The following is an 18,134-nucleotide window of genomic DNA, read 5'->3' on the forward strand; positions in this document are numbered from 1 at the left end:
TTCCACTTGCCACGATCTCTGCATACTACTTTCGCTTCGTCCACATTCATAACTCTCTTCATACAAGCTCGGCGGTTTCGGGTACTTTTGACCTGACCCTTTACCAGGACGTCCTTAATTTGAGGTTGACTAAGCAGATATACAAGGAGAGTGTGGAGGGAAAGGTCGGAGTGGGAAGACCTAGACGAACGTATCTCGTATATATATATAAATGTGTTATCCCTTGCAGTGTGGTTCACATCACCAATATAAAAAAGAATGGGACCACTCCATATCTTTCTCATGGATGTCGTAAAAAGCGACTAAGGGATAGGCTAATAAACTTGGGATTCTTTCTTTGTGCGATAGGCTAGCAACCTGTCACTATTTGAATCTCAATTCTATCATCAAGCCTAATAGTATCAGTATTTGTGAGACTGTTAGCTCTGTCTACCCCATTAGGGATGATCAACCCTTGCGGGGTTGACAGAGTCTTGAAAATACTGAAAGTCTATGTTCAGCTGTTTGGCTTAACGATAAAATTGAAATTCAAATAGTGTTGCTGGTCCATCGCCTAAAAGATGAATCCCAAGCTTATAAGCTTATCATTAAGTCGTCTTGTACGACATCCATGGGAACGAGATGGAGTGGTACTAGTTTTGTTCTTTTGTTGGTGCCGGGAACCACACGGCACTGCCGGGAACCACACGGCACTGCCGGGAACCACACGGCACTGCCGGGAACAACACGGCACTGACGGGAACCACACGGCATCAGTTGATATTAGTAATTTTACCGAATTATTTGTTCCAGAAATGACTGGGACGACTCAAAGCTGGGAGGTGACGGCGTCATGTCCGGATTGCCAAGCACAGGTGTGTAATGTGTGTGTCTGTTTGTGTGTTCATAGGTACATAACATACATACATACAGTCACGTCTATATTCCTTGCGTGGTGGACAGAAGGGATAGATTCCCTTAAGTAAAAGCATAATGTTGAACTTCTCTCTCTGCAGATTGGAAGGTAGATTATGGGAAAGGATAATTAATTACTTGGGAATTTAATTTAATTCGTTTTGTCTCGATTGCGTTCTTGTGTCTACATTTAAGTGAGTCATTTCTCTTTTCAGATTTTGACGACACGGGCGCAAAGGGTTTTGTAAGTACAGACATGTTCTTTCCATATCTACTTATAAAATAAAATATATTATTTAATAAAAAAACATTTTTGTCCAAGATATACCTTTAATTAGATTATGTTGCGTTTAACTAAGTTCTATGTTAATTTGAGAACATTATAATATTGAGTTTTTTTTAATTGTCAAGAGGAATTTTATTTCACTAAAGCGACTATGAAAAAATTTATACAAAATGAACAAAAAAAACACACTAAAAACTAAAAAAATATTGAAAATTAAATAAACAATACGTCGGCTTAGGCGATAAGTACGTATGTACCTATCTAATATTATGTCAATTTACATTAAATTATTTATTATATTAAATCTATTCTATCTTTTTCCCGGTAGGACCACTCTTTCCTAAGGATGTCGTAAAAGGCGACTAAGGGATAGGCTTACAAACTTGGGATTCTTTTTTTAGGCGATGGGCTAGCAACCTGTCACTATTTGAATCTCAATTCTATCATTACGCCAAATAGCTGAGCGTGGCCTATCAGTCTTTTCAAGACTGTTGGCTCTGCCTGTCCCACAAGGGATATAGACGTGACCATATGTATGTAGGTATTGTATGTTAAATCTATTCTATTACATATATGTATATACTTATGTATGTAGGTACTAGTTCTACATTCATTCATGTTTTTTAATGTAGACAATGTGCATTCGTTCATGATTTAGATTTGAGAGATCTATATTTGTTTGTATATTGACGTCCGATGAAAATGCTGCAGTGTAGTTTGTTCCGCCGCTTCTTCTACACACTTTGGAAGCGGTAGTAGTTATAATTAGATTTAAGTGATGTGATGTCAATATGTGATACCTTGTATCCAATTTTGAAAATAAATCTATTCTATTCTATTCTATGCTTTACGTACAAATGTAAATTGAACCGCGTATCGTACAATCAGGCCGTACGCTTGTTCGTCTCAACAATGTTTAAAAAAAAATACAAACTAATACATCTCGCTTTGGTAAAGAGTTAGGGGACAGTGCACAATGGAGGGAAAAATTGTCGTACTCAGTGTAGTGTACAGTCGGGCTCACAAGTGGTTAGAAAAAAATAAAAAAAAAAATTAAAAAGAAATTAGTCCGTCAAGTTGCAAGTGATTTGTTTCTTTTATAACTATGTGCCGTGTGGTTCCCGGCATTAATAGAAAAAAGAATAGGACTACTCCTTCTCTTTCCCGTCGTCGTCGTAAAAGGCGACTAAGGGATTGGCTATATAGCCCATCGCCTAAAAGAAGAATCCCAAGATATAATCTTGGGATTCTTCTGTTCGATGGGCTAGCGACCTGTCACTATCATTAAGCCAAACAGCTGAACGTGGCCTTTCAGTCATTTTAAGACTGTTGGCTCTGTCTACCCCGCAAGGGATATAGACGTGATGATATGTATATATGTACTATTTTCTTGTTACCGTGTAATTTTTATGCAATAAAGATATTAAAAACAAATAAACAGACCAAAAAAGTGGTTAAAATATAAATATATGCGGGACAAATTACACAGATTGAGTTAGCCTCGAAGTAAGCTCGAGACTTGTGATACAAGATACTAACTCAACGATACTATATTTTATAATAAATACTTATACAGATAAACATCCAAGACCCCAGGCCAATCAGAAAAAGTTATTTTCTCATCATGCCCTGGCCGGGATTCGAACCCGGGACCTCCGGTGTCACAGACAAGCGTACTACCGCTGCGCCACAGAGGCCGTCAAAAATATTTGGATTTTTGCATGCAAACTAGAAATGGAATGGTATATTATATAATTTATTAGTGCCGTGTGGTTCCCGGCACCAGTATAAGAAAGAATTTGATCACTACATCTCTATCCCATGGATGGACGTAAAAAGCGTCTAAGGGAGTTTATTGACTTGGGATTTCATTTTAGACGATGGGCTAACAGCCTGTCACTATTTGAATCTCAATTCTATCATTAAGCCAAACAGCTGAACGTGGCCTATCCGTCTTAAAAGGAATAAAGACGCGATTATTATACATATGTATGTATGTAATTATGCATTGTACAAGGTATCGCTTAATGGCTTTAGTATAAGTTATATTAACTGCCGCTTCCAAAGCGCAAGTGTAGTAGAAGCGGCGGAACAAACTACAATGAATTCACGTTCGTTGTTGAAGAAAATGCTACAGTGCAGTTTGTTACCGCTTCTTCTGCAATGACGCCTTGGAAGCGGCAGTAAACTTAGTTTTAAGTAATTTATTTGACGTCAACCAATGTTGTTAAACCATACATTTTGACAATTATTAAGCGATACGAAGTATCCTATAATAATGAATAAAAATTTTGAATTTGAATTTTAACAATAACATTCAAATTATGCACCCGACTGTACCGAACCCCGCGGCTTACCGGCTGTCCCGTGTACAAATACACCCTTGAAAAGGGATATGGGATATCACCCTTACTACTGTAACTCGATAATGCGAGATTCGAGAGTTGGTAAAACATTTTGCATGCCATGACTGGTTAAATGCGCGAAATGTATATATGTACTTTGTAACACCTATAATTGTACCGTATTTATAGCTAATAAAGTATTTTATTTGTATTTGAACATACTTATAATCACGTCTGTATGGCGTGCGGGGTAGTCAGAGCCAACAGTTTTGAAAAGACTGATGGGCCACGTTCAGCTGTAGTATTCTCTTTTTTATATTGGTGCCGGGAACCACACGACAATTGTTAAAAGAATGTCAAGTACGCAGTAGCAATTTTGTAGTAAAATAAAAACAAAACTGTCTGTTTGTTTGTATACACTAATCTCAGGAACTGCTGGTTGGATTCGAATGAATAAATAAATGTTTTTTTTCATGAACAGCTATGAGGCGTGGGCAACAAATTTAAACGCTATACATGAGTTAATTCTGGTTACAATCTCACCGCTTAAAAGAGGACCCAGGGTGCGCTCTTTGACTATGATCCTCGATCTCGATTTGACGGCCTCTGCGGCGCAGCGGTAGTACGCTTGTCTGTGACACCGGAGGTCCCGGGTTCGAATCCCGGCCAGGGCATGATGAGAAAAGAAGTTTTTCTGATTGGGTCTTGGATGTTTATCTATACAAGTATTTATTATAAAATATAGTATCGTTGAGTTAGTATCTTGTCAAACAAGTTTCGAACTTACTTCGAGGCTAACTCAATTTGTGTAATTTGTCCTGTATATATTTATTTATTTATCTCCGCGTCGTAACTTGAATATCCATATTATCTTACCGTAACATCATCGGTTAGTAATCAAACTAATGTACGCCTCGATTATCAAACTTGAAAAGATTTAGAGCTCTTCAAAGACTGTAATGGTAACTTATCAGAATGTGAGTATTCTTATGTTATGCAATAAATATTAATATATTAAAATTAAATAAAAATTTAAATTATAAATTAAAGATATTAATATTAATACTAATACATTTTGTATTAGTATTTATATTAATATTTTTGGCAAAGAAACAATAAAATTAATATACCTATTTACGAATTAAATTGTTTTGTTTTATAAACCAACCATTGACAATACTCGTATCCGTTCGAAAGTAAACTCTCATGTACATAAATGAAAATTGTTAGATGTTTTGAAAATTCGAGAACCCATGATAGTATCTACCATAAAAAAACACTTGATTGATAAAAATGCCTCCCGCAGCGCGGAACACGAGGCTCTGTGAGACACGGCGAGATATGGTATCCCCCAATACCATATCTTAGCACGTCTTTATCGCCCACGGGGTAGACAGAGCCGACAGTCTCGAAAAGGCCACGTGTTGGAATTGACATTCAGATAATGGCATCTCTGCTTTTTCAGAAGAATCTCAAGTTTATAAATTTTCCCTTGATCTACTTCTACAATCTGACATTATTGTGAAGATAAGATAAAGGGTCAGGTCAAGAGTACCCGAAACCGCCGAGCTTGCATGAAGAGAGTTATGAATGTGGATGAAGCGAAGGAAGTGTGCAGAGATCGTGGCAAGTGGAAAGAGGTAGTCTCTGCCTACCCCTCCGGGAAAGATACGTGATTATATGTATGTATGTATGTATAAGATAAGATAGAAATAACGCCTGTTCTCGGCGAGGTAGACAGAGACTGCGTCTTTTCAATTTCCACAATTCTTGCATAGTTTCAGCATTCTTTCTACCAATCCACATTCATAACTCTCTTCATGAAAACTCGTCACTCTAAACCTTTCGCCTGGACGTTGCCAAATCGATCGAGGAACGTTAATCTAGACCTTGCGGTGAGAGAAAACATCGTGAGGAAACCTGCACATTCAGGCAACTGGATGTGTGACCATGATCGATCCAATACGGGTCAGGTTCCCCTGCAAAGGTTGCGGAGCTCAGACGGGTGTCGCTTCGTGTAAAAACCTGACTCACCCAATCCAGGATCCATGGTCAAAGGCGTACCCCGGGCTCCTCTCCAGAGTGGTGAGGATGCGACCGGGACTGAAGCCAGGAGGGTGTAGTATACGGATTGGATAGTTGACCCATCTGCGGAGACATCTCCACGCCTCACGTCTCAACAATCTATACTAATATTATAAAGCTGAAGAGTTTGTTTGTTTGAACGCGCTAATCTGAGGAATTACTGGTTCGAATTGGAAAATTCTTTTTGCGTTGAACAGACCATTTATCGAGGAATGTTTAAGGCTATATAACATCATACTGCAACTATGAGGAGCAAAGAAATAATGGAAAATCGGGGAAAATGATTCATCCGTGAGGGCTTCAATGATGACCAAAATAACAATTCCACGCGGACGAAGTCGCGGGCACAGCTAGTAAAAAATATTATAATAAATCTGTAGAGAGGTCAATTCTGTACATGGAATATATTTTCAAAATAACTATCAGGGGGTGATTAGTGATCGATACTGATGCCAAAAATGCAATCAGTAAAATTTTTGTCTGTCTGTCTGTCTGTCTGTATGTTCTTTATAGAAACAAAAACTACTTGGCGGATTTTAACGAAACTTGGTACAGTTATTCTTCATACTCCTGAGCAGGTTATAGTATACTTTTCATTGCTCTACAATCACTAAGAGCAGAGCAGTGAAAGGAAATGTTGGGAAAACGGGAGAAGTTACTTGATTTTTTAAGCTTCCGTCGCGTGTGCACCCTTAATGGTTAAAGATACAGCAAAACCATGTATAACGGAAATATTCTACATAAAATTATTAAAAAAATATCCCAAGACAGCATAAGTCTATCTTTTATGGTTGACTCACAATAACACGTGTAATTCCTAATAGCTTAGCAGTTCGGAGATTTCTGATTATATTTCTTTATCTTTTCTGATGTTTATAATAGCAATAACACTCACACTCATTCATAATTCTTAAAAGTTAATATAAGTACCTATTCAATAAAAAAAGAATCATCGAAATCGGTATAGGAAAACCAAACTTATACATGAAATAAAATACCCTAACAAGCCATCGCGCGTAAATACTGAATCATGCTATAAGGATTATTTTTGCGTAACGGTTGCCGCGCTCGACGCGGCTACGGAGGCAGGGTATAAAAGGGGCAGGAGGCGAGCGCAAGCTTCATGACCAAGGCAGCCAGGGGGAGACTTCACGCAGTTCTCTCTTCCAGCCTCCCCCTGAGGACAAAGCTCGGGATCTACCAAACGTACGTCAGATCGCGCCTCACGTACGCGGCCACGGCGTGGTACGCATTCTGCTCTGAGACCAACAGGAGAAGACTCAGAGCCCAAGAGAACCAAAGTCTCAGAGCAGTCGTCGGACCCCCGCGCTACGTGAGGTACTCGACGATGCTCAGGGACTTGAAGTGGGAGAACCTAGATATTCGAGACGCGTCATCACACAGCCACCTGCGCGGCATCGCGCCGCTCCACTCCGCTCCCTCCGGGCCGTCGGGTCCTCTCCCCTCCCCTCGCTGGCTTGCGGCTGACGTCGTCAACCAGTGACGACGCCGCTGCTGATGGGAACTCCCAGTGTATGAAGACGTGAAGACCCAGGCCGTCACGGCCGCCCCATCGACCTGCCTACAGTCGTAGGCAGCAATGATGCCATTGAAGAGGGCCAAAAGCCCTGATCAATCTACTCCGACTCCACTAAGGGAGTATGGGAAGACCCGACGACGGCGAGACAGTATTGCACAGGCGTTTCAACTTTATTTTCATTTCTTTTTCTTTTGTAGTTGTAGGTACATATTTCTGGTTATAATTCTATTAGAATATTTTTTTTTAGTTTAAATAGGCACTTAGATTTATCTATACTGATATTATAAAACTGAAGTGTTTGTTTTTTTAATGTGCTTATCTCAAAAACTACTGGTTCGATTTGAAAGATTATTTTTGTATTGAATATCCATTAATCGAGGAAGGCTTTAGGCTATATAACGTCTAGATGCAACTATTAAAATATTAGGAGCGAAGAAATAATGGAAAATGTGAAAAAAATCGTGGAAGGAGCATCCTTGAGGGCTTCAATGATGCCCAAAATAACTATTCCACGCGGACGAAGTCGCAGGCACAGCTAGTAAAAAATAAAATTGTTCGAGTCACGGTTCTTGGCACCAATACAAAATAGAATAGGACTACTCTTTCCCATGGATGTCGTAAAAGGCGACTAAGGGATAGGCTTACAAACTTGGGATTATTTTTAAGGCGATGGGCACGCAACCTGTCACTATTTGAATCTCAATTCTATCATTACAGCTAAATAGCTGAACATGGCCATTCAGTCTTTTCAAGAGGCTTCCGCCGACTGCGCCCACTTTTAACTGGACCCACAGGCGCAGTCGCCGGATTATAAAATATTAATTTTTTTCTTCCGCTAACTGCGCCCACTTTTGGTTTGCTTGGGAAATCTATTCCAAGTACAGTTATAAGAAAAAGCGTTTGTAATGAAAGAGTTTTTTTGAGAAAATCATTTATATTTACAGATATTCATATGACTGAAAATTAACATTAAAATCAACAAATCTCAAATAAAGAAACATTTATGAATAAGAAGAGGACATAATATAAATAAAACAAAATACTAACTTCGTCACTATAAATACAAAACTTACTGAGTACCTATAAACGTTAACTGAAAAAACCTTTCATTGTTTAACCAATGTTAAACAATGAAAGGTTTTTTCAGTTAATCATATTTAAATGGATCACCCATTAAAAAAATTTAACAATAAAATCAACAAATCTTAAACCGACTCATATTTATAAACAAATAATAATAGGAAGTAATACAAAAAAACTCTTAATTGCTATAGATAGAGTATTTTACACGACGAAAATATTATTTTCGTCGTGTAAAATGACACAATCATAAATTAAAGTTGTATTATATAATTATAAAATATCTATCTGAGAAGACAGAATCCTTTTTTATTTAAAACCAAATAACACAGTTACATTACTTTTCTCATTATAACAATATTTGCTTTGCGTTTTTTATAAATTTTAGTAAGTGAGAAAATCAGTCTTTCTTAATCAATAATCAACTTTATATAAAAGTATCTATATCTAAACATAAAAATAATATCACAATCATTCATTATTTTTATACGTTAACAATCAACATAAATGTAAAAATATATATATAAAAACAATTTTTTAAAAGCAAATCAGTCTTCTCTAAATAATAATCAAATTATTAGCAATATAATAAGGCTATGTCTTAATTCTAAAATAATAATAAAAAGTAATCTCCAATAAATAAATCCTATCAACAGTTTGTTAGTTTTTCTAACCAAAATCCTACACATACATGACCAGATATTAATTCGTTAATAACACCATCAATTTTTATTTTTCTTTCAATTGTTGATTGTTTCATCTTTGAAATTTGGATAAGGGGTTTACTTAATGCTACTGAATAATACCTTACATCCTTTTGGAGTCCTTCTAATAACTGGGCAATATTAGGCTTTTGTTTTACATATTTTCTTATGCGGCTATTCCATTGTTCTACTGCATTGTTGGTTTTATGCGGTTCTTGACATGTGTTCCAGGTATTTGCAAGAGCTGAATTTTCGAACCATGTTCTGACAAAATAGTCATTAAATTTTACAACTTCTACACTGTTCGGTGACTCCTCCATAATATAGAGCCAGCCTTCATCGACTAAGTTTGGGGGGAGATGTGATAGGGCAACACAAAGCTTAACATGTGCTCTTCCTAAGGGAGTTTTACTGACGTTCAATTCTTTTGCTTTACGCCATAAGCTGCGAGTGAAATGAAAGTAACAACCTTGTATTTTTAATCCTGGGAAAACATTTCGTAATGCCGTCATTGCTGCAACTTCAAAGTCCATGGTGATTACAGACGGCTTCCACTCTGGAACTTGACTTTTTATCATTTCAAAAAGCAGCTCATAAGTGGCCATCTTCTTATCGGGTAGAAGTGAATATGCAACTGGAACAATATTCACGTAGTTTTCATTACTTCCTAAATCTGCATGGAGTGTATAAAGTTGGTAGAAACTCTTGACACAGATTTTAAATGTTCCGTCAATAAAAAACCGTGTAGCTGTTTTAATATATTTAATCATATCCGGGCTAGCGAACACTAAAATCCGCTTAGTTCCTTGTTTATAATCCGCTAACACAAAATTTTCATATTTCTTAGGTACTTCCATATCAACGGCTTTGTGATAGGTGAGTTTTTTTGCACCTACAGACTTGTTTCTCAACTTGTATAGCCGTTTTTCAATATTATGAAAAACTGGAAGAGGTTGGACCAAATCCAGTCCCTTGTCTCTGAGAATGTTCATGTTATTTTCAAACACCTGATGCGTTGACACATTTAAATCCTTTTGAACTTCATTTGCGCAAATTCTCATTTGGTGTTTTATTTCACTGTTTGCAAAATCAGTGGGTCCATGACAGTGGTGAGATTCACGTAAAATATCATTATTTCTAGTTTTAAGCGCAGCAAAGCAGGATATATGTTTTTTAGCACATCGCCAAACTTTAGTGCCGTCTTTGTTTATTCTTTTTAATGTGTATTCATACCCTGCTCTACGCAAAAGCTGTTTGCCTCGTTGCGTAACGTCAATATGAAAACATGGTAATCCTCGAGAAGTTGAAGGGTGTTGTCCATCCATCTTGTTAGATCTAAAATAAAATGTTTACTTAAAATACATATTTTTAATGTGTTTTTATAGGAGTTTCAAACCATACCTTAATAGGGAACATACAACATTTTAGTTTTGTTTTCACTTTAAAGAATTCCATGTAAAATAGGTCATAAACTTATTGAAAAATTAAAACAATCAAATGTATCGTAAAAAATGCGGATTTTTTTTGAACGGACCCTTTAAATTATCGCGCCAACACGGCCTATAGTTCCGATGACGTCATTCCTGTTTGTCACTGGATGTGCTTGCCGTCGTTCACTTTCATAAATTGCAAATTTTCTCGACTTTCTACTTATTTTTTGTAATAATTTAAATGTTTTCATATTTCAATAAATACACTTAAAACTAACACATGTTTTCTTAAAAGTAGCCTCCTAGGCGATGATTAGTATAAATAAAGCAATAAAATAATTATGTTAGTACTCTAGGTTTAAGCTTCTCAAAAAATAGTTTCATTTTAAGTATGATTATACTTTTAAAACAACACATGTCCTAACTAATATCATTTTAAAACAACACAAGTCACATGTATTTTTAAAACCACACATGTCCATTTTTTGATTGAATTATTTACATCTACCTATTGATTATATTAGAAAAATTAATTTGCAGTCTGTTTAGTCATACAAACATTTTTGCTGTAGAAACTAGTATTTGAACAAAAATCGGTTCTTTCTCTTTCCTGTAAAATTGCAACCATAGGACATGTGTTTTTCTAAAATCACACGATTTAATTATTCAATTATCATAATAATTTTGAATTTGTAGGTAAATACTTACTTTTAACATGTAGGTATCAAGGGATTCACACATAATTCTCACAGCACAGCTCACTTAAATTAGTTCACTATTATTAACCGACGCAACCAAGACAAAATTTTGCAACTGCATGATGACCTGTGGCACACCTGACCTATTTGCACTATTACAACCCCCTCTTAACTTTAAACAGATAAGCTTCTTGAATGTAATTGGTCGAGCGGAAATCTCGGGCGTAAACAAAAGGACTAGATTCCTGGACACGCCGCGCCGGTCAGGTAGTGATTGAAATGTTGTTTATTTGTGTTACTAAATATGAATTTGTATTATGAATTACTTAATATGACTGTTGTTTTTAAAACTTAAATTCTATTGATTTCAGATTGATTTATCTATGTTAAATTTTGTCAATAACTCTTCCATATGACTATAAAATTAAATGATGTATTCAAATAACTCTTTCAAATACTTTTTCTCATAACTGTACTAGAATTCGATTTACACTATAGATTTTTAAGCATTCTAAAAGTGGGCGCAGTTAGCGGAAGAAAAAAAATAATATTTTATAATCCGGCGACTGCGCCTGTGGGTCCAGTTAAAAGTGGGCGCAGTCGGCGGAAGCCTCCTTTTCAAGACTGTTGGCTCTGTCTACCCCGCAAGGGATATAGACGTGATCACGTGACCATTTGTTCGTATGTTCGAGTCACAAGACACCCGTTGGCGAATAAATAACAAGATTCACTAAATCAATTCTCTTTGCTCTCTTGTACTTCACAGAAAACCGCGCGAAAAGCTTGTCGGTTTTAAAGCTTATAAATTTCAAGCCAAATTAGACTCTATTGCGATGCGATAAAGTGTATCGTATTTTTGTAAAATGACGATAAATATTAATAATAATGTGATATTATTCGATTGTTTTATGTCTTTGAATGTACAGAGTGTTTGTTTTTTTTTTTAAAGTTTTCTATAGACGGCCTCTGTGACGCAGCGGTAGTGCGCTTGTCTGTGACACCGGAGGTCCCGGGTTCGAATCCCGGCCAGGGCATGATGAGAAAAGAACTTTTTCTGATTGGCCTGGGTCTTGGATGTTTATCTGTATAAGTATTTATTGTTAAATTTAGTATCGTTGGGTTAGTTATCTCGTGACAAAAGTCTCGAACTTACTTCGAGGCTAACTCTATCTGTGTAATTTATTTATTTAATTCTTTATGACGAATTTATCGGTGCCGTGTGGTTCCCGACACCAATTCAAAAAAGAATAGGACCACTCCATCTCTTTCCCATGGATGTCGTAAAAGGCGACTAAGGGATAGGCTTATAAAATTGCGATCTTTTTTTTAGGCGATGGGCTAGCAACCTGTCACTACTTGGATCTTAATTGTATCATTAAGCCAAATAGCTGAAAGTGGCCATTCAGTCTTTTCAGGACTGTTGGCTCTGTCGACCCCGCAAGGGATATACACGTGATTATATGTATGTATGTAGATATAGAATCATGTCTATTTCTCTGGAGGGGTAGACAGAGACTGCATACTTCAATTTGCCATTATCAAGTACTCATTACGAATTTTTTTCGTTAGTCGTTGTATCAGAAATTCTCAACACCCTGTGTAAAACTTTACTTGTAACTCGACAAATCATATTTGAGCCCGTCTGTGTGTTTGTGTCTCCCCGAGGCCGTAACCTAAGTGATTTGTTGCCACAGGAACGAACCCGGCACTTTCTATTAGTGCGCCTTTTTGATTTATTTGACAAGGTGTTTTTTTTTTGTTTGCTCGATTACGAAAGGATTAGTGCGGTTTGTTTAATGTCAGTAGGTTTGGGCTAGCCTGTCTGTGATGTAACATACATACATACAATCGCGTCTATAGGGCGTTGCGGGGTAGACAGAGCGAGCAGTCTCGAAAAGACTGATAGGCCACGTTCAGCTGTTTGGCTTGATGATAGAATTGAGATACAAATAGTGACTGGTTGCTAGCCCATCATCTAAAAGAAGAATCCCAAGCTTATAAGCCTATCCCTTAGTCGCCTTTTACGACATCCTTAGGAACGAGATGGAGTAGGGTGCTATTCTTTTTTTTTTTTTTGTTTTTATTGGGCCGGGAAACACACGGCACCTTTTTTTGTTTTTATAGGTGCCGGGAACCACACGGCACTCATCTACAAATGCGGGACTTTAATCTAGACTCGCCTCGGGACCCTATTGTTGTGTGGCCAGACGGACGCTTTGTCAGGGTTCGGGGTTCGGCCCCGGTTTGGCTATACGCTGATCAGCGGCAGCCATATACATATATGGCATATTCATACATACATTCAGTTATTCAGCTAGTAATAAATACATACATACATACATTTTGTGACGTCTACATCCCTTGCGGGGTAGACAGAGTCAACAATCTTGAAAAGACTGAATGGCCACGTTCAGCTGTATGGCTCTTAAATTATTTCTAAAATTATTTTTTTAAGTCAAAAGTAGGTACCCGAAACTGCCGAGCTTGCATGAAGAGAGTTATGAATGTGGATGAAGTGAAGGAAGTAGGTATGCAGAGATCGTGGCAAGTGGAAAGAGGTAGTCTCTGCCTACCCCTTCGGGAAAGAGGCGTGATTTTATGTATGTATGTATTATTTCTTAATTTTAAGCGAAATTTTATCATAACCTTATTATTTTATTAATACTCATTATAAGGCTTACAAACTTGGGATTCTTCTTTTAGGCGATGTGCTAGCAACCTGTCACTATTTGAATTTCAATTCTATCGTTAAGCCCGACAGCTGAACGTGGCCTGTCAATGTTTACAGACTACTTCAAAATCGGTCAAATAGTTTTTCAGATATGCACAATTTTATAAAATTTTATTGTGACCGCGAGGTGTACATTCGTGGCGATCAACTTGTTACACACACACACACACACACACACACACAATCACGTCTATATCCCTTGCGGGGTAGACAGAGCCATCAGTCTTGAAAAGACTGATAGGCCAACTTGTTTTGTTAAACTTAATTAACTAAATCAACTTGTTCATTAAAAAAATATAATATGTATTTTTGTTTTCAACCGCTGTCTGCAAGACCGAAGCCCTAGTCTAGATTTTTTAGTATCATATACCTATGCGGTAGTTATTGTTCCTATTAATTTTCGTGGCGTAAGTAACCGCGGGTTGGGATAAAGGGTATTTTTATAAAAAGACACTTTTGTGTTTTTACGCCATTGTCAAAAGCACAGTAGGTATAAAAATGTTGCAATTTATCATTATTCTTGTGGCGTTAGTTACATTCAGCTGATTCCCGATTTCCGCCGATGATACGCCGAGCTGAAATAAATAAATAAAAATACATACATATAATCACGTCTATATCTCATGCGTGGTAGATAGAGCCGACAGTCTTAAAAAAGACTGATAGGCCACGTTTAGCTGTTTGGCTTAATGATAGAGAATTGAGATTCAAATAGTGACAGGTTGCTAGCCTGTCGTCTAAAAGAAGAATCCCAAGTTGATAAACCTATCCCTTAGTCGCCTTTTACAACATCCACGGGAAAGAGATGGAGTGGTCCTATTCTTTTTTCTATTGGTGCCGGGAACCACACGGCAATAAAATATACACAGAACGAATTACACAGATCGAGTTTGCCTCGAAGTAAGTTCGAGACTTGGGTTACGAGATATTCACTCAACGATAATATATTTTATGATAAATACTTATATAGATAAACATGCAAGACCCAGGCCAATTAGAGATAGTTCGTTTCTCATCATACTCTGACCGGGATTCGAACCCGGGACCTCCGATGTCACAGACGAGCGTATTAGGTACCGCTGCGCCACAGAATCCGTCAAATACATATCATGTTATATAATCTGTACGAATCATAAAGTATTTTATCAAAAATTTTCACAATTTTCAAACAATGATTTATCGGTAAAACAATTATATCATTACACCTCTCACTTTCCAATCGATTCGATTCGAACCCTTAACCCTTCTTACTCTCTAACACCTGCAACCGGCAATTATGCGAGTATTTATGAAATTTCCAAATGAGTTCCACCTGGGGTGATAAAATACACGGCGGCGTAAACTACACGGCTATATAAAGCACTGTGAAGGATTAAGACATTGATATATATTTTCTGGGCGGAGAAGGGTGCGCACGGCGCTATGAATGTCAATTTGTACTTATAAACATATGTATGTAATCACGTCTATACCCCTTGCGGGGTAGACAGAGCCAACGGTCTCTGGATGACTGAAAGGCCACGTGTATGGCTTTATGATGGAATTGAGATTTAAATAGTGACAGTTTGCCAGCTCATCGCCTAAAATAAGAAGCCCAGTTTATTAGCCTAGCCCTTAGCTGCCTTTTACGACATCCTCTTTTGACGGCCTCTGTGGCGCAGGGGTAGTATGCTTGTCTGTGACACCGGAGGCCCCGGGTTCGAATCCCGGCCAGGGCGTGATGAGAAAAGAACTTTCTCTATTTGTCCCGGGTCTTAGATATTTATCTATATAAGTAGATATTTATTATAAAATATAGTATCGTTGAGTTAGTATCTCGTAACACAAGTCTCGAACTTACTTCGAGGCTAACTCAATCTGTATAATTTGTTCCGTATATATTTATTACTTCGAGGTAAGTGTATATTTTAACTTAACTTTTTAATTTACCTGATAAATAACAAAATGTAGGTACAGTCGCGAGTAACAGCGGACTCATAAAGTGCACATTTAACGCTGCAGTAAGTTGCACATCAAGTATTTTTAAGAGTTGTCTAAATGAGACTCGGTCCAGGCCGTCGGCGCGTTTTTTTTTTGGTTGGTTCGCATTAATGTCGTAGGCCAGGGGATGGTAGACGTTTTTTTTTGTACGAAATTGTTGATTAATTATTTATATTACCTAAGTGGGGTAGGTTATTAAGTGGTTATAAATATATATTAACTCTATTTGTTTGTGATTGGTTAGTGGCTATATTTTGAACATATATACATATAATCACGTCTATATCCATTGCGGGGTAGACAGAGCCAACAGTCTTGAAAAGACTGATAGGCCGCGTTCAGCTGTGTGGCTTAATAATAGAATTGAGATTCGAATAGTGACAGGTTGCTAGCCCGTCGCCTAAAAAGGAATCCCAAGTTTGTAAGCCCATTCCTTAGTCGCCTTTTACGACATCCATGGCACAGACACGGAGAAGTCCTATTCTTTTTTGCATTGTTTGCCGGGAACCACACGGCACCAATATAAAAAAAAGAATAGCCAAATAGCTGAACGTGGCCATTCAGTCTTTTCAAGACTGGTGGCTCTGTCTGCCCCGCAAGAGATATAGACGTATGTGTGTTTGTATGTGCCGGGAACCACACGGCATTCACAATTAATGTTAGGTGGAATTGAAATTTTACACGAAAAAAATAATACCTTGAGATATACCTAACTCCTAGCCTATAAGCTAGATTGTCCCATTTCGCGCAGACGTACTGAATGAAAGTTGAACTCTGTGTATTTTTTTGTGTCCTTTGTAACATTCTACGATTGTGGAAATGTGTTGTTTTTTTTTTTTATTTCGGTCATCGGTATTGAAGGTGCAAACCTTGAATGTATGTATATAAAATGACAATGAATGCCGTGTGGTTCCCGGCGGTTAAAAATACAAAAAGATTTTTACGGTCATCGGTATAAAAATGCACCGTGAATGTGTATAAAATGAATTTAATGAATGCCGTGTGGTTCCCGGCGCCAATACAAAACAGAATAGGACTCAGGTGGCGGGAACCACACGGCACATCGTTGTAACATGATTCGAAACGTCCAATATAAAATAAAGGTGCGTTACGTGCGCTATTAATAAACGGACGGCCTCTGTGGCGCAGCGGTAGTGCGCTTGTCTGTGTCACCGGAGGTCCCGGGTTCGAATCCCGGCCAGGGCATGATGAGAAACGAACTTACTCTGATTGGCCTGGATCTTGGATGTTTATCTATATGAGTATTTATTTTAAAATATAGTATCGTTGAGTTAGTATCTCGTAACACAAGTATCGAACTTACTTCGAGGCTAACTCAATCTGTGTTATTTGTTCTGTATATATTTATTTATTAATAAACTACATTGCCGTGTCATATCATATAATGAAATCAGAACAATTGATAACTATTCATAAGCTAATAAATAAGTTTATATTCGGCAAGAGAAGTGAACAACTGTTTTAACCAGGACAACTTGTAGACCTTTCATAGGGTGAGTCTCCAGTGATGTAAACAATATGCACAAAATATTTTAAATATATATATTTTTTTCTAATCAGTTTTGGATTAGGCATTTGTATTCCATCTCGCCTGATGGTTAGTGACGATGAAGACATAGATGTTGCCTAATCAAGAGATACCTACTTTATTTATATCAATCTCTGTCTACCCCTCCGCGGAAGAGGCGTAATGTACTTTTAAATAAAATAAAAATAAATTTAGTTTCTTTAGTCTCTCATCGAAGTGAATTAGTTTAGTAAATATTTTTTGATTACTACACATTATTTTAATTGTTTGCTAAAAAGTGAAGTTTGTATACTCTTAACACGCAAAATATTAAATTCTCAAAATATCAGATTTATAAAGTATTAGATTATCAACAACAGGTCCCATCCAATTTTTTTTGATTTAGAAAAATTTTCATTAATAAATAAATAATTCGTGTTACTGCTTTTTCGTACGATAGGTACCTACGAGTATTGATCAATTAACAAATAAGTAAAAATAAATATGTATATGTTATAAGTATGAGTTTAGGAATATTTCTTACGAAAAAATAAAATAATTATTTCTCAATTGTAACTTGCACCCCACCCTTTTACCTTGGCGTAACAAGATTTTGCCAATACGTTCAACAAATTGATTCGACCTCTCCCTCCCACGTCATACATTAGAGCGTGACAGCTGATAATTTAATAGCTCAGACGTCACGTTTTACTAATGGTCGTTTAATTTGGAGTGATGTTAAGGGGAATAACGTGTGTTGGTATACGAAATTAATTTAAAAATATTTGTCACGTCTTTATCCCACACGGGGTAGACAGAGCCAACAGTCTTGA

General features: G+C 37.2%; 2 protein-coding genes across 2 annotated transcripts in view; one reads left to right on the forward strand and one right to left on the reverse strand.

Annotated features, from left to right (window-relative positions):
- The window catches only part of LOC106138583 (uncharacterized transmembrane protein DDB_G0289901), a 429,961-nt gene that overhangs the window by 72,955 nt on the left and 338,872 nt on the right, over positions 1-18,134 (reverse strand). The gene's annotated exons all lie outside the window — the stretch shown is intronic.
- LOC106138567 (uncharacterized protein MAL13P1.304-like) overlaps positions 1-18,134 on the forward strand; it is a 37,427-nt gene that overhangs the window by 1,740 nt on the left and 17,553 nt on the right. Inside the window, exons 3-4 of the mRNA XM_060952613.1 lie at positions 793-854; positions 1,110-1,138. Coding sequence (XP_060808596.1) covers positions 793-854; positions 1,110-1,138 — 91 coding nt within the window. The remainder of the gene's footprint in view (positions 1-792; positions 855-1,109; positions 1,139-18,134) is intronic.

This window comes from Amyelois transitella, chromosome 29, assembly GCF_032362555.1.
Source record: "Amyelois transitella isolate CPQ chromosome 29, ilAmyTran1.1, whole genome shotgun sequence".
NCBI lineage: Eukaryota > Metazoa > Arthropoda > Insecta > Lepidoptera > Pyralidae > Amyelois > Amyelois transitella.